The 18,098-nt window shown below is 38.8% G+C and overlaps 2 protein-coding genes across 2 annotated transcripts in view; one reads left to right on the top strand and one right to left on the bottom strand.

Moving 5' to 3' along the window:
• The first annotated feature begins 135 nt into the window (after window positions 1-135).
• LOC136746721 (ubiquitin carboxyl-terminal hydrolase 35) lies at window positions 136-15,886 on the top strand. Its single transcript, XM_066699388.1, has 12 exons — window positions 136-404; window positions 3,012-3,712; window positions 4,058-4,193; window positions 4,605-4,734; window positions 4,998-5,099; window positions 5,855-6,013; window positions 6,438-6,631; window positions 9,170-9,263; window positions 10,185-10,291; window positions 10,401-11,598; window positions 12,056-12,165; window positions 12,451-15,886. The coding sequence occupies exons 2-12, from the start codon at window positions 3,028-3,030 to the stop codon at window positions 12,494-12,496; spliced, it is 2,961 nt and encodes a 986-aa protein (XP_066555485.1). The 5' UTR covers window positions 136-404; window positions 3,012-3,027; the 3' UTR covers window positions 12,497-15,886.
• The window catches only part of gab2 (GRB2-associated binding protein 2), a 51,049-nt gene continuing 45,958 nt past the window's right edge, over window positions 13,008-18,098 (bottom strand). The window contains exon 10 of the mRNA XM_066699389.1: window positions 13,008-17,999. Coding sequence (XP_066555486.1) covers window positions 17,856-17,999 — 144 coding nt within the window. The 3' untranslated portion in view covers window positions 13,008-17,855. The remainder of the gene's footprint in view (window positions 18,000-18,098) is intronic.

Genomic DNA, 18,098 nt, shown 5'->3' with positions numbered 1-18,098 from the left:
GGGTACGACTGGAGCCGAGCGGAAGAGTCCCGCCTACTTAGCCCCGATTGGTTGTCTGTGTGTGGTGGGCGGTCCTCCGGGACAGGAATATTCCAGGAGGCGTGGGAACACGGGAGCGACGTCCTGGTGCTTTAAATCACATGCGGAACACGCAAGAAACAGCGAGTCCGTCACTGAAGTGAGAAAACCGAGGCAAAAAACTACCCGGAGTGAAACCCCAGCATCAGCGGCATTTCCCCGATTTACCTTGAACGAGCTCGATGCCACGGCAACGCACCTGTGACACTTTCTTAAAACAAAAAAAAGATGCATATCATGATACATGCACAGAACAGTTCATTCTGATCTGCGGATGCAACGAAGAACAGAATGTGTTGTGATTGTAAAGGACATATAGAATAAAGGTGAGTAAAAAAGTATTATTTCGGAGACGACTGTGTGCATATATATATATATATATATAACTTAAATTATTAGCCTATATCTATATATATATGTATGTATGTGTATGTATGTATGTATATGTACGTATATGCATATTGATTGATTCCAGATATTGGGAGATGATCCAGAGATTTTATTTCCAGTGTGGCGCAGGTGAGCAGTTATTTTTACAGTGATGTTTTAAGGAGGTAGAAACATTACACGGGAATATGTGTACTCATTAACAGCTACTGCATCGCCACTTAACGTGAGGGAGCTAGTTGTGCTGTCCTGGTGGAAGCCTGTCAGTCTTATACACAGTTGCGTAGTTGGAAATATGGATCACATATTGTCTAGCAATTAAGATATTTATTGCAGGGAATTTTACACTTCAATCAGTTTTTTTTTTTTTTTTAATACAGTTATGCATAAGTTGGTTTATTGCACGTAAAAGCCGATGTGGATGTCAGATATTACAAATTGTATTTCATTACAGCATTACGTGCATTTTGCAGCAGGGCGTAACGAGCACGTCTTTCTAGAGAGAAAAAAAAAAAGTTAATGGGATTTAACCGGCTCTCCTGTCTGCCTCACCGGTGTGATGTTTATGTCATCGATTGAAACACCGGGTTACTGTGATGTGCTGGTGTGTGGTGGAGGGACTGCGGGGGGCGACGGGAGTTTTGCGGCTTTTTGTATGTTTTTGTATTTTAATAAAACATTGAAAAAAAAATATATAGTCTTTTGTTAAATTCGTGTAATCTGTTTTTTCATGTAGTAGTAGCATCTACAGCTAAAACATTTTGTACAGAAGTCATATTTAAAAGGATACAGTATTGCTCTTTATATCATTAGTTTCAATGTACTAGGAGAACGGCTGTGTTTCCTTTTATGAAGAGTCAAGCTCATGTTTTATTTCTGTGTGCCCATCTCCGTCGCTTTTGCTCTGGTTGTGTCTGGGACAACACAGTTCCCGAGTCAGCAATTAATAATGGCTGGTAGGCGCAGGATGGTTTCATGACCTAAAAAGGCTTTCATTTCAAAGGCTTGTATTGGTTGAAATTGTATTTTTAGAATGTTTACTATAACGTCATAGTTATACTGTATTTGTGTATCAATAATGCTTGTCTCAATGTGTAATTGAAATGTATGACCATGTATAATAACTTTCAATTATGATGTGTAATCTGCCTACTTGTGAGCAGAGGTGTAGACTTGAGTCAAGTGACTTGGGACTCCAGTCAGAATTTTTGATACTTGGGACTTGACTTGAAAAAACTGAAATGACTTAGACTTGGCAATCACTGACTTGTGACTTGACTTGACTTACTGGTATTTTACTTGGCATGACTTGGAAAAAAGAAGCACACTTTTCTGATTTATGTTGTTTGTTATTGTACATTTTTTGTCATATTCAAATGGATGCACGGCAGTACACGGATGAATATGGCGCTAATTGTGTCAGGGCCTGTCATACTATGTGTCCTTGGGCACAGACTCTCACCAAAGACAATAGAGAGCTGAACTGGTGTTGTCACTTTGTAGGCACTAGGGTATGCAAATTAACTTCCAGTTCCTAATGCAAAAAGCCCATTCATTTTCCCCCCCATAAGGTCTCCGTTTCAACACAAGCTTAGGCCATATTATACATTTTGTTGTGGAAGTTACCCTCTTTCAATACATTTGGCCATTATAGGTCTTGAAGCACAAACTTACCGACGGCAAGGAAAAGCTAACAAAATGCTAACTTTTAGAAGAACGAGACTACAGTACAGGCGCATGCCTGTGATGTCTCCTCCACTAGCTAATGCATCCTTACTGTCCCAAGCACGATCACCTTGCTAGCTAAGCGGCAACTTTCTACATTCTAGCACAATTGGGTAGTGTTTGTTTTAGTAGTTAGCTAGCCAGTTATCTCTAAACGGAGTCATAAAATGCTAAAGTTGCTTACAATATGTATCAAAATGTATCCCCTGCCTCTCTTCTGGCCTATGAATAGGAAAACTCTGCCATCACTCTTTAGTGGGGCAGTGAGGGCATCAGCTGTACCAGCAACAAGTGCACCTATTGAGTGGGTTTGCAGCCATGGTGGACTAATTCTACGACCACATCGTGCACAGATGAGTGACAGGGTTCTGTCCAACTCGATATTTTGCAAGTGCAATCCTCTGTATTACAAGTACAATACTTCATTTATGCATGAAGACATCTAGCAACATGGTTGATGTTCTTCTATGTATGTTCAAAGTAAGGCTCAGTAGTAGGAGTGTGCATTTTCTGCTTTGGAACAAAAAGATCATATTTTGTCCTTGGATTTTGTCCCATAATTCACCAATATATATATATAGGGAACCTACTGTTTTTTTTTGTGTAGATCATAAGTGGTAATTAATTATTTAAGAGACTTGAAGCTCAAAATTGAAGACTTGAGAATTGACTTAATACTTAGATCAATGACTTGGGACTTACTTGAGACTTGCTTAATACTGACTTGGGACTTACTTGGACTTGCAAAATAATGACTTGTTGACACCTCTGTTTGTGAAGCATATAAATATATTGGTATTTCTCGTTCTCGTTCTCTCTAGACTGTGACAAGTCAAGATGGACAAGATCCTGGAAGCAGTGCTGATGTCCCCACACTCCAAAGCAGTGAAGCAGGGAATGGTGAAGCGGGTGACGGAGTCGGCTGCGCAGCCTCTCGACAGGGAGCAGTGCACGGCCATGTTCAACGTGGCCACCAAGCTGTTCCTGCTGGGAGAGTCCCAGTTCAAACGGGACGCAGGCAAGGAAGTGCTGGAAGCCTTCGCCCACCACCACCAGGGGGAATTTGAGGAATTCTTCAATGCCAGGTTTGTCCTCGACCTCCTGCAGCAGGGATACGTGCCTCTGGGGAAGAGAAGCCCTCAGATCTTCGACTACCTCCAGGTGGGCCTGCGCTATGTCGCGGAAAGCCCTTCCTCTGCAGACTTCTTCCACCTGCTGCAGATCGAGGTGCTGCGGATTATCTGCGAGCGGCCCGGCCCGGAACTGTGCGCCCGTCTCGCCAGACTGCTCAGCCGCTACCCTCAGAGCGTGCCCAGTGGGAACCTGCAGACCGTCTTCTGCCAGCAGCTCATACAGACCATCAAGCTGTTCCATTGTCAGTGCGACGCGGAAGATGACGTGGTCACCTTCCTGGAGCACGTGACCAAAACCAGCGGCATGCTGCAGAGCGTGTGGAGGACCAATGTGACCAGCATCCTGCCCTCCTTGAAGGAGCTCTTCATTGTCATCTCCTCTCCTGGAGGTGTGAGGGCCACGCAGGCAGGAGTAGTGATGGGGAATAGTAATGTCTGGCACATTGAAACACGATATACGAAATTAAAGTGATTCATAGACTTTAATTTTTACATTATACAAAAGTTGACTGTAAATGGAACACTTATCAAAATGTAATTGTGTAGTAATTCCTGCAGGATTTGGGTGGGCTGGGGAGGGGGTTGAGACTGATTTACCGTATTTGGGCATTTTCCTACTGATTTGGTTTGGGAAATTACTCACTTTTATATATACAGATTGCGTTGCGTCACACTATCAAGCTGAGCTGAAGGTTTTATGTTACCAACAGCAGCGTTTTTTCTTTTCCCACCAGAAGGGAGCATCGTTCCATCCAATGCGTTGGCCAGTGTGGTTCAGTTCGTGCCCCTGGAGATGATGGAGGGAGTGGTACGGAACCTCACAAATGAAAAGAACATATCTGACGCACAGATGCTGACGGCTCTCTGTAGGTAGGAGTGACACCAAAAATAGGTGTGGCTAAAAAATGCCCTGTTTCCACAATACGAGAGAAATGGCTTGTGTCCGTTTTCTCGAAAAGTGAGTAAATGCTTCTTAAATGTAAAGATTGATAATAATTATAATCATAATAGCAATGGGAAGTGACCTCCAGTGACACAAATTACAGTATCTCTTCATCCTATTAACCAGAGGAAAGCTCCTGAATTGCGTGAAATTATTCATATGCATTCAAAAAGCACCCAGCCTAACGAGTCAGCTTCAGTACAGCGTGTGCTGCCACCGTGGAAAGGGAATTGTGTAAATATCCACTTGAAGCAGCAGATTGTTTAACAGTAGGAAATGCTTCATTTAAGCCATTATGCAGTTTATTTTAAGAGCTTCTATATGTTCTTTAATTCTAGAATGATGGAATGGCTATCATGGCCATTCACCAAGAACACAGACAAGTGGATTATCAGTCTGATGAAAGGCGTGGCGGCAGTGAAAAGATTTGCGATCCTGATTGAAGTGACTCTCACAAAAATTGAGGAGGTTAGTGAACATTTCCCTCAATTTGACAATGATCTTGAATCTTTGTTTTGTTGTTCATTTACTTAGAATTCAACATTTCTGTGTTTTTTTTTTCTCTCCCTTTCTGTGTGGGTATTTTAAACATGATTTATTTTTCAAATGCATTCTGTATTACAACTATAGTAGATTGAAACATTTATGAAAGGGAGAATGATAATATAATTGTATTATGCTAAATATTGTTAGTAAGATTTTCTTCTTCTTTATTATCAATTGTTGTGCAGGTGTTTTCAAAGTTGTTCTACCCCATTGTGAGAGAGGGGGCCCTGTCTGTGCTGTCCTATTTGCTGCTCAGTTTTCAGCAGTCTCCTGAAGCATTTCACTTGGTAAGTCAAGGCCTAATATCTCATACAAAAGATGCATAACTAAATTTAGCTAAACTAACCCAAATGGACATGGTACTAAAAGAGGTAATATGATTTAAAGAATATGAAAAAAAAATATATAGTAGACTCTCAATTATCCACGCTAATGAAGTATAATTCACAATCGCAGATATTCCAAAAATATACATTGTCCACGGATCTCTATGCCAAAAATTAAGATAGGTATAAATTAAGTTTGAGTTAAGAAAATTGAGTTTGTTAATGAACAAAACAATTTGTTTTTGTAAGGAATGTATTGATCCATACAGACACACACTCAAAACAAACAGGTTGGAAAAATTTGGGATTTGGGGTTAAGTGAAAATCCATGAGTTATTAATTTATGTTAAAATCTCTTGTTAATCCACATAACACATAAATCGCACACTGATGATCAATATATGTAAACAATAATTATATATGGTTGAGAACTAAGACTTGCATGATAATCAATGCATTTTCTCTCTGAGGCTTGGTATAAGGCTGCCCCTTTCCAAAAAATACATATCTATCTATCTAAATATATGATACATAAGATACGTGCATTACCAGTAATGATTCGATGCAGAGAGCTCCGGGGATTTGGTGATTCGTTTTTGGCTGAAGGTGGTCATTATTCTCTTATGGACGATTCTCGATCGTGCTTGACAGTAAACCCACTTTGCTGTAAATGGAGTGGCACTTTACAGTGGTCTTTCTCCGGTTCCTCCTCTCAGCTGCTGCCTCAGATTCCCCAGCTGATCTCTGCTCTGTCTGCTGAGGAGTCGGACACCGCAAAGCATTGCCTGACACAGCTGCTGGAGTTAACACACTGCCTCCTGTTCCGGTTCCCTGGGTTTCCAGACCTCTACCAACCGGTCCTAGAACTCATAAAGGTCAGAGACAGAGAGAGCAAAAAATAGATTTTGTTGTTGTTAAAACATTTTATTGTGCCAGTAATGTAAAGATGAAACTGAGGTCTGAATTATCTATCCATTAAATCAAGGACTTTGGAACACATTGTACGTCAGAATATAAATTATATTAGTCTGATATTAAGAATGGGTTCCTACACCTTAGTTTCCTTATTCTCAGTTTGGTGTAATTTGATTGGCTGATTTTGACAAGATCAACTCTACAGTATTGCTTATTAGTTTTGTGATTTGGACTGTTATTTTACAGGAACATTTACAGGTAGATTGTTCAAGCTTGGCTATTAGCAAACCAACAAGCATGTATTTGTCCACTTGTGTCCACAAATATACACATATGGGTTAATCAGAAGCTAAAATCTTCACAAAATGAACTGTCCCATTCCAGGATCTTCCGGTCCCAAGTGAGGGGCGCATGAAGCTGCTGCTCAGCCAGAACGCCTGGGAACCTCAGAAGACTGACCAGGTTTCCTTCTGTCACAGACTTCGGCCCAAGTCCCAGACGGGGAAAACTGGGCTGGTCAACCTGGGAAACACCTGCTACATGAACAGTGTAATCCAGGCCCTCTTCATGGCCTCAGAGTAAGTAATTGTATCAGTCTGAGGTAGAAATGTATACTTATTATTATTATTTTGTCCAGTAGTTAATAGTGGAAGCTACAGTGGAGATTCATGGGAGCACGTCAATTCGTCCCTGACAATTCGTACTGGTGACAATTCATCCCTGCGATAATTCACCCCTCATCATTACACGTTCTCCACTTGAGCATTTGTAATGAGTGCATTCACTTATTGTAGAGCCATAGAACACAAATATGTGTTTATATAGTAGGCAGGCTATATAAATAAATATATAAATAAACACACACAACTATTTTGTATTATTTATTATAATGTATGTTTTTAATTGATACATTAATTTGAGACTATAACCCCAATAATTATATTTTATACAATTAATCATGACAGCTGGCAGTGATGGCTGAAGGCTACTTAAAATAGGTTTCAGTTTAAAGTTATATATTAGTTGGTGTAGTGTTTAAGGAACAGTACTGTGAATCTGGTGACATGGGTTCAATTCCTGATCAGTGTTTGTTATTTTCTTATGTGTACATTATTATTTTTTAAATGTATAATTTCCTGGAGTTAAACGGTATCAGAGTAGAACAAACAATTAGAAGGTGATTAATAAGGATTTTAAATTCTCCTAATTAGAATTGCATTTCAATAACACGGTTCAGGGAACATGAACGAATAGCAAATCAGACAGCAAGGCAAATTCACTCATTAATATCCAGTTAGAGTGGATCATTATTCGAATTCAGCCAAACTTCATGTAAGAGATCAATAACAATAAGGCATCCACATCTGCACTGAATTTAACGCTTACGTGAAAAAATAACAAATGAATAAATCAATTTGTCAGACTGACTATCCATATGTAAGCACTGTATTCTCAAAAGCCTTTTAATTGTTCGTTCTACTCTGATACCGTTTAACTCCAGGAAAGTATATATTTAAAAAATAATACTAGTAATTTACACACAAGAAAATAACAAGCACTGATCAGGAATTGAACCCAGGTCATCAGATTCACAATGTTATTCCTTAACCACTACACCAATTGATATACGACTTTCAAATCAAACCTATTTTAAGTAGCCTTCGGCCATCACTGCCAGCTGTCATGATTAATTGTATAAAAATTAATTATTGGGGTTATAGTCTCAAATTAATGTATCAATTAAAAACATACATTATAATAAATAATACAAAATAGTTATGTGTCTGTGTGTATTTATATATATATATATATATATAATATATATTATATAGCCTGCCTACTATATAAACACATATTTGTGTTCTATGGCTCTACAATAAGTGAATGCACTCATGGTTACAAATGCTCAAGTGGAGAACGTGTAATGATGGGGGACGAATTACCGCAGGGACGAATTGTCATGGACCCGATGATTCACACCTTATTATCTAGTGAAATGCAAAGATCTGACTGCAATATGAAAGACTAGGAAAGTTACAATGAATAGCTTCACCAAGGTAGTTAAAGAATTACAGAATGCCAGCACAACCCCCAGGAAGGAAAGCCTGTGGGGTTTTGTTATTTATGTTACTTCTGATGGAATATTTTTTTCCAAAGTCCCACTGCAATGCAGAATAGTAGTGGGCTAATATTGAAGATAACTGAGGTGTAAACCATCGGCATCTTAAAGCATTCATCTCAAATTAGGTGCTCAAATTAAATTTTATAGAACACCACCATCCTCTCGCAGCAGCCCCGTATCACCAGTTGGGGTTGCTAAGTTACAGATCTCTGTTGCCAATAGATAATTATCTCGACTTTGTGGCGTCTGACCAGACTGACTGACAGCAGTGTTATATTACTGCTAGTGGCGATGTCCACAGCACTTTCCTGATGTTTTAATTATCCCCTCCAGGTCACAGAGACAGAGAATTATCTGTACTTAATGTTTTCAAGATCAATGTTGCATTTACACAAAAACAACATAACATAAAATAGAATTAAATTGGATGCATGCACTTAAAAATGTATACATGCCTATAAACTTAAAATCTGCAGTTTAAAGATTCCTAGATTTTACATACATTAAGGAAGTTATATATTTATTTTTACACAGAGAGTGTTACCCTTAATCATTACGAACACTGAGCTCCATTTACAGGGTAAAGTAACAATGGGCCAGAAAATACTACAGTATTTGTACTGAATTATTTAAACAGAACACTGATGTTGGATGCTCTAGGCTGAAAGCAACTAATTACATTCAGTACTTAGTAGCAATTAGTCGTGTCATCTTCCTATTAGTCTTGTGTCAGTGCTGCAGTTGTTTTGTAATGAGATCCCCATCACCTTTCCACACATTACCATTTGACCAGCTTATTCATTTGAAAGAGTAAGTTGCTAAAATGCTTTTATTTTCACTCTTCCTTTGCCTTTGAAAACTGTCCTGTTAACCTTATATTCTCATAATACTTGCCTTTCATAACACTGTTTATCTGGTTTAAAATGAAACTGCATGCGTGAGAGATCTTCACAAAAGCTGCTGTCTTGTACCAATATAGTGCTCTCTGTGCTAGTTTCAGACACGCTGTCATGTCTTTAAAATACTGTGACCTTCTGCCTCTCATGGGGAAACTGCAGCAGCTCTTTGCTTTTCTGGAACACAGTCAGGTGAGCTTCTTGTAACCCAATACATGTTTAAAATTTAAATAAATACACTATACAGAGTTCAAAGCAAAAGCACTCTCGATAATCTACTGGCTGTAGTTTTTTAAAAGACTTACCTGAATTACCTGTACGCGGTGAAGGTAACTGCTGTAGATCAGTGGTGGTTCTAGACCATTTCAGCGGGGGGGGCCTGGCTGGAGCCAGTTGTAATATTAGGGGGGCCATCAGTTTCTCTGCGGTGCTGGAGTAGGGGGGTGTTTTGTCCACTATGCTGGGGGTGGGGGTGGGGGGGGTTGCTGACTGTGTTTTGTCTGCGGTGATAGTGGGGGGGTTGTGCTGACGGTGTTTTTTTAGCAGTGCCAGTTAGGGGGGCCATAGAGGGTGCCAAGCTTGCTGTCACAGGGGCACTGGCCCCCCCTGCCCCCCCCATACCCCCCCCCGCACCCCCCCTGCCCCCCCCTGGCCCCCCCTCAGAACCGCCCCTGCTCTAGATATGTGAATATTTTAATATTAAAATGCAGAATCCCTAAAGCAGATTTGCATGATATCTTCTGAACATGACTGAAATTTAAGAGACTAAAGAAATTAATGAATTTGGCCTTGATCTCAGGCTCAAATATTAGATTTTGAAATCAATTATACATTATTTCATGCAGGCAAATATGGTGATTGTCCCAAAAAATTGTGAAAAGTAGTTACTCAAGGTCACAAGATAGTAGGGAGTCCCATGAACTGTACCTTGAGGGCTTCAAAGCTGCGATATTGAACGATTGACCAGAAAATAATGTTAGCCCTGATATTCTTTTGCCTTAAATTGTGTCTCGGACAGAACAGCAACAGTGAAAATATTCAGACTGCAATTGAAATAAGAAACTCCAGGGTACATTTCATATTATCATTGTTTTGTATTTTCTCTTTTGGAAGCGTCCAGCCATTTCCCCAGATAGCTTCCTGGCAGCATCCATCCCAGCATGGTTTAACCCTGGATCTCAGCAGGACTGTTCAGAGTACCTCAAATACCTGCTGGACAGGTAAGCTAATATTGAGTTTTCCCAGTAGCCTCACTAAATCTATTTTGCCACATATGAATGTTTCCAAATCCATAGATCTCTGCACATAACCATCTACTCTTACCTGCAGACTCCACGAAGAAGAGAAGAGAGGCTCCCAGAAGACAAGGACTTCTTCGTCGGCCGCTGCAGCCGATGAAAAAGGGACTCTGATCAAGAGGATGTTCGGGGGGAAGATGGTGACTAGGATCCGGTGCCTTCGCTGCCACAATATCTCCCGCCGGGAGGAGGCCTTCACTGACCTGTCCTTGGCCCTGCCTCCACCCAATCACAGCCTGGAGAGGAGTTTCATCATCAGTCCATCTCAACCCATGGTAGAAACGATCGGTCCATCACGGCTGAGTCCTTCCAAAGCTCAGAGACAGACGTTTCCATCAGTCAGGAGCGACGGAAAGCACGAGGCATCCGAAGAACGTGGTGTCAGGATCGTTCCTGTGGAAACTGTGGGTCACACTGATAGAGCTGCGTCTCTCGATTCAAACAAAGGGCTTGACCACACTTTGTCTTCAGGCACCTCTGGAGAACAGACCAGAACTTCTGAAGCATCCCTTTCAGTTCCTGACCTGATCAATTTCTTTTTATCCCCTGAAATGTTGACTGGGGAGAACAAGTACCATTGCCAGAAGTGCTCCTCTTTGCAAAACGCTGAGAAGGTAGTAGAAGTGACATACGGGCCTCACTACCTCATCCTGACTCTGCTGAGGTTCTCCTTCGATCTACGGACCATGAGGAGAAAAAAGATCCTGGACAACGTGTCCATCCCGTTAGTTTTAAAGATCCCGGTGAGGGTCGCCTCAAGGGAACCAGAGTCAATCGGACCTGGAAACGTGGGTTCAGAGTCCAGCACGGAAGGCAGTGCATATGTCTCTATGACCTATGACCTGGGCAGTGTGGTAGTCCACTCGGGATTGTCGTCTGAGAGTGGACACTATTACTGCTACGCCAGGGAGTGTGACGGTGGGGCGTCTGAGAAACAGTCTGACAGGGACGCCGATGCACAAATGTCGGGCCCTCAGCGCACTAGTGAAAACCAGTGGTTCTTATTTAATGACACCTGGGTCTCCTTTTCCTCCTTTGAATCCGTGACCAATGTGACCACACACTTTCCCAAAGACACAGCCTATGTCATGTTCTACCGGCTGAGGCCTTCTCAACACGCAGAAGCAGAGAGAGAGTGCATTTTAGATGCTCATAAATTACATGGAGGGAAGTCACTTGATAAAGAGCTGAGTGAGGCAATTACGAAAGATAACACTCTGCATTTACAGGTAAGCCGGTGTCCTTTTGATATTTTTCCCATCTGTGTATTTCATCTGGTTGGATGCCTAGAAAATATCAATACTTCCTGATGTGGACCCAGTGTAGGAGCTTTTTAGTTTCTCTAAAGCAACAAGGCTAATAGTGATGGTGTAGAGTTTGTTACTAATAGCCACTGCCTACACTATGTCCTCTTAGAACCGGAGTTTAATCAAATCCTTCTCCAGATCAGATTAAGATTACCAGTTACCCATTTATAAAATTAAATAAATGACACTTTTATTAAAGAGCATTCAAAGAGGATGACAAACTTCCATGTTAATATTAAAATTGCTCTTTTTTTAGTCATAGTAACACAGAACTGACTGTGGAAATGCATTCTGGGGTGGCACATTGTTCTCCTTCGAGCATCTGTGTCATTCAGTTGCTGTTTATAAGGATGTTATGTAACAAAGCTGTATCTTCTAGGAACAGGAAAGAGAGGTGAGACACAGAGCATCTCTATCCCCTTCAACAGCCGAGCCGCCTATCTGGCTGAAGAGACCCAGAAGTCACAAGGAGAAAATCCAACACAAAAAGTAAACATTTCACTTGAGTTTCAGTCTTTTTGTACAGTGAGATACAATAGCTGAAAGTTAGAAGCTTTCATTCAGTTTAAGGATCTATTTATTTATTTGTATATTATTTTGATGCAAGAAATGCTTGCATATTATATTTCACATCTAATTGCCAGGCCACAATCAATCGCAATTAAAGGAGAGTCTATTATTCCATTTCAGCCACAGCATTATTTTCTTTTAGGCTTCCGCAATGGAAAAACTCATGTGATAAATATAAGTAACTTAGACTTGTTTTCACTGAAGGTGGGGTTGGTGTGAGGATTGTGGAAATTCAATGCCAGTGCTGTGATCCTGGGCTCTAGAGACTTCGTGGTGGGGCAGTGACCCATTCGTCAACTACTCTGGAGATATAGAGGACATTACTGGAATACAATACTGCAAACTGCTAAGAGTGCCTTTTCAGTAGACTGGTACATGGCGTGAGTAATTGCGAATTTTGTGCCTAGCTTACTACTGCTTTTAAACATTTATTTGCCATACATTTACTGTTAAACTATTTATACACACTTGCTAGTTATATGGCTTTAGCTACTGTTATTTATTACAGAGGAGACGTGGTTTCCTGTATATTATACAGATTTCAAAATAAACCTGCTATTTTGAAAAGAAACACAAAAGCACATTTAATCTCCTTCTTTGTGTGCTCTACCTCTACCTAGATGTGTGTGTCTGTTGGAAAGGGTGTTTTCAAAGATCCCAATTAAAGCCTGTTTAGTGCATTTTATATTTTTACATCATTTTACAAAGACAATGAAGTGAAAACACATCTTGCTGAAGTGAAGAAACTCAAAAAATAATGATCAACTTAATAATTTATTGTTTATTTATGTCCACATTTTTTTTTGTCTTGAATAATACAGGAATAACAAGTAAGCAAATGTGTATCCCAAGTGTACCATATTTTACCATGGTAACATTCTTGCATATTGCTTCACAAAACCAAGACACAGAGCATAAATTAATGTTAGTAGAGGTGTTTTTTGTTGTTGTATCTTTCTTTATTTCTGCAAAAACACTTAATAAATTAATAAATTAACCAACTATCCACAACTGGATAAAAATGCTTTACAGCAGTAATAATAAAAAATGTACACCACTCAAATAACACATTTTAGTAAAACATTTTGAAGCACAGACTATGTAAGTCTTCCTGCTTAGACATTTACAAATCGTACTTTACAATGCTACATGTCACAATCCATCTGGACACACGTTTCATTCTCACAGAACCATCCTCTCATGACAGATTACATCTTAGTTGTATCACTCTCTATAGGCATAAAACAACCTAATTATTATACATTTATTTATGGGGAAACAATACCACTCATCCATTACACATTCATCAGTTGGTGAAATGCACTTGCATTATTTGATCCACTGTAGCCCTCACCCTCATCACTACTGATTTGCAGTACCTATACAGTTTGAGTTGTCAAAATACATTTTCAAGTCAAAATTAATGTTATTTTGTGTAACCTATGACAGGATAGACAATATTTAGAACATTTTAGACTCTGCAACAACAGTACATTCCTAACCAATGTAGTCGATTATATTTGATTAAATCTACTGTTACTGTTTAGGTAGCATTGTAGTTCACAGTGATAGTGTTCTTGCCATTTAGGTGAATCAGTGACGAATCGAGACATGCATTTATCCTGTGGATTAGCTAGGACACGGTAACATTTCATGTAAGACAGTTTGTGTAACAGTTAAAATACCTACTATACTGTTTGGAAATTACAAAGAACGAAACGTGAAATGAGCTGCAAAGCCTCTGAATCCAAGAGGAAGCACTTCAAAATCAGACTGTAACAATCTAATTTTCTGGCCCTCCCAAAAGAAAACAACCAAAAAACATTTTGATTTTAATACTTTTTCAATAGTGTATAGTTCTTGTTTTTACTAATTTAGGCTTTTCCGATTTAACTGACAATCATTTACACCTTTAGTGCATTGGATGAGCTAGTTTATAAGCCAGATCTTTGGTGAGTAAAAGTGACAAAAAGGAATAAACAGGAATAAATCAGCCAAACAAGTTAATCAAACAGTGAACATATCAATTTAAGTACAAGGTCATGATAAACCATTATGATTTTTTTTTTTCCCCCACATTTAAATTATACAAACAAAATATTAAATTAAGTATCCGTTAGTGGTCCCAGCCCACTTAGAAATCTCAGACCTGATTCAGATTAATATCAGTGCTGCAATACATCCCCAAATAAAGGACTCTAATGGAAACTATTATTGCTATTATTTCCTGGTTAAATAAGCAATGGCTGAGTTTCCAATTTAAACAAAAAGAGATGCACAGTTCAGTATGGTCCGTGCATTGAGAAAAGCCATTTATGTTTTGTAAGACTCGATCCACATATCAATAGTTATCGACTTGTTTTCAATGGGCTTCCGGCACTATAGTGTTCTCACATTCTGAGTGCTGAGGATTATATTTCCAACCGACAACCCAGACTCATTTTCCTGGTCGCTAATAATGCTGGAAACACAGCTTCCCTAAACCAGCATCGCTGTTTCTGTTGTCATCATACACCTGTGTGCTGGAAACTTTAAACATTATTTTTTATTATTCCTACAATGAGTCATGTCTGTCTTTATGGGATAGTGTGAACATGTCAATGTTTCTCAGATACTAAATCACAGATTCAGTATGTTATGTAAAGTTTAGGTGTAGTCTTTTTTGTGTCTGGTTTGATTCTTATTTGACAAACATTTCTGTACTGCATTATGGGACAGTACTGGGCAAGGTACAGAAAAAAGGCAATTGCATGCAAATAGAAATGTTACACTTTCTGTTCAAAGTATTTTTTTTCCCCATCAACGTCATTTATCTTCTGAAGATGCTGATGATGTCTATTTCAGTTACCTCACACGAGTTGTTACTATTAGGCGGGAAGCTCACTACATTCATCAAGAGTTTAATAGCACTGCACTGGTAGAAATAAATGGTGAATGAAATACAACTACAAAATGAAGAATGACTGATTTGGATACAAATGTAAATAAGACTAATAAAATGTGACATGAGATTGTTTACTGGAATTTTACTGTAAACCTTTTTCTAATTAAATGAGTAAATAACTGAAAAGATCAGTGCATCAATTTCAACATGTATGGTTTTCTTTTTCTTTCTTTTCTTTCTTTCTTGTAATTTAGATTTAATATATTAGTCTGTGAAGGGTCACCATCCTGTTGAAAAACAAAATCATTCACCCACAATTCATCTCTTGAGGTGTAAAGTAATCCAAAACATTTCCGCCTCCATATTTTCCTGGAGGCCCTATTTTGTTGGCAACGTTATCAAGTATCCCTCCTAGTTTTTTCTTACATGCAACTCTGCATCTTCTCTCTGAGGTCTCTTTACTGTTTCCCTTGATATGGAAAGATTTTATGTGGATTTAAATTCTGCAGCAACCTGAGAACTGCTCAGGAAAGGATCAGCCGTAGACCTTCGAACAGGCAGTCTTTCAGTTTTCCATTTCCTGTCTCTCTATATCTACCGATTTGTTGTGTATCTGTTGATTATAGTGTGCACACTATAAGGTAAAACCTTTCTAGCAAACATCACCCTGGGTAAGAGCATCAGCTAATAATCATTCCTCTCTTTGTAAAGCGTATTTTGGATACATCATCATTATAAAACACAAACAGTCCTATGGAATAAACCATTAATTGCAGTTACTAATGTAAAGATGTATTCACTGTTCTGTTCTGTTTTCAAATGGATATTAAACCTTTGCATAACCCAATGGTTTCATTCTAGTCTTCCCTGCTTATTTATCGCAGTTGTATTTCCAGGTGAGCCCATTCTTTTGACCTGTGTATTTTAAATGATTCTACTGTGATTTGGTTTATTGGGCAACATATATTGCTAATATATATAAAAAAAATATATATAAAAAAAGGGTACTGCTTTCATCACATCACATACAAATTATATTCATAAGGTCTGTGTGAATTAAATCTGAAAAGTGCAACACAGTTACCGTAAACAATTGCATTATTTAAAACTGAATTATATATTCCGTCCAAATGAACAAAAATCTATATTTTTGTATTTTATTTGCAACAAACCTCAGTACTTAAAAAAACTAAACAAATTGTAATATGCACATTAATTTAACATAAATAATGCCATGGCTGACGGCATTAAATCCTTTATATATATATATATATATATATATATATTATATATACACACATATACATATATATATATACATACATATATATATACATACATACATACATACATACATATGACATAAAAAAAAGTGTGCGCCAAATAACACCAGGCCCAAGCACACCCCCCCCAATTCAAAGCACTATTGCTTGCATCTGTTATCAGTTGTCTGATACTGTTATAGTGGTGTTAATGCAGGGAACTTTCCATTTGAAGAGCACTGTAAATGTCTCAGTCACTGCTGCTCCAATTAATTTGATCAGTCAGATAATCCTCCAGCCATCTGTGCTGTTGTGACGAAAATCATAACCATCACTCATCACAAATCTATTTGCATTATAGTCTGTTCAGAATACCACTGTAAATCAATGGAAAATTATCTTTACACAAAACTATGATATTTTTCATTGATCTTATTTCTAAATGAGATGTCTCAGTAGATAGTGTTTAATTGCTGAATTAATTGCCTTTTTCCTCCTTTGGGTAATTTGTTTCTAGGGATCATTTTTTTTACTGCAACCTTATGGTGCAGGTGTTTACAAGCAATAAGCAATAGTGCCCTTAGTGGGTAAATGCCACTCCAAAAAGGATAATCAATCTTTCCTGACTGTCTGTGGCTTCAAATCACTTGAAATGACTTAATCACATGAATAAGGATTTTTTTCCCCTTTTTAGACATGAATTACATACTTATCACAAAAACAAATGCATGAATTAAGAATTCAGCTTGACATTCGAAAGGAAAAAAGTGTTTTGTGGGATACTTGTTAAAGCTATATAGAATTGACCTGCATTGTGTGATTCTCGTTCAGCATGGAGTGATGAAGCCTCTTTTTCTTTTCCTGTGTGGTAGGTCAGCTTTAACTGTTTTCAATCAGATTTGATAGCATGCTGCCCCTGGCCTGAGTGTGTCTTGTAATTAAAATCAATGCCTTTTATTTCTCCGATTTATTTTAAAAGCTGACATCATAACAAAAGCAATAATATGGCGTTCATTCCACTCTGTATATATATATATTTCCAATTGTAATGCAAACTGTAACCTTGGAAACTGACAGCTGACATTTGCATTGCAGTTTGTTTTCGTCTGCTGTGTTAAATATTCATAACAAAACAATGCATACAGTATATAGACTAGTTTTCAAAAGGCAAAAAGTGTTGTTTCAAAGGCATACCTTTCATTCACCTAGACTGTAATCGGCTGTTTTATTTGAGGAAGATGGGAGATGTTGCTTTAGTCACCAATGAGAAAAAGCGTTTGGTAAAGCTTCTGCTAGATCTGCTTTAATAAAGTAAAGGATCGAACAGCTTTTTGTCTTTTTTTTTTCCATATGCATCCTGTACAATTAGAATTGGCAACACGAGGGTGAGGTGAGGACATGGTGTGGTTTTCCTGCGACAGCTGAAGCCATACACTATCTATCAGTTTCTCTGAGGTTTACTGTCATGACTTGACCCCCTTGGCTGGTTCTGTGGACTGGCGGACATCTGTCCATTCCTGCATGGTGTTCTGCAGTGCTTGCGTCTTCTCCTTATCCACCTGCACATAGTCCACTTTCTCGTCTGAGTTGGCAGAGGACGTGGAGGGCTTTATGAAGCGAGACAGAACGAGAATGAATAAAACAATGATTATACTCTCATAAAGCAATAGGTACAAAGTATTGTTAGGGTTGGCCGGCTTTCCATT

The sequence above is a fragment of the Amia ocellicauda genome, chromosome 3 (assembly GCF_036373705.1).
Source record: "Amia ocellicauda isolate fAmiCal2 chromosome 3, fAmiCal2.hap1, whole genome shotgun sequence".
In the NCBI taxonomy this organism is placed as follows: domain Eukaryota; kingdom Metazoa; phylum Chordata; class Actinopteri; order Amiiformes; family Amiidae; genus Amia; species Amia ocellicauda.
Note: the sequence above shows the minus strand (reverse complement) of the source record. Positions and strands in the feature narration are given on the sequence as shown.

Excerpts from the sequence above, each read along its gene's own strand:
- LOC136746721 (XM_066699388.1), top strand. The coding sequence starts at position 3,028 with ATGGACAAGATCCTGGAAGCAGTGCTGATGTCCCCACACTCCAAAGCA. Across the intron at positions 4,735-4,997 it reads CTCTCACAAAAATTGAGGAG|GTGTTTTCAAAGTTGTTCTA; the intron begins GTTAGTGAACAT and ends ATTGTTGTGCAG. Across the intron at positions 11,599-12,055 it reads ATAACACTCTGCATTTACAG|GAACAGGAAAGAGAGGTGAG; the intron begins GTAAGCCGGTGT and ends TGTATCTTCTAG.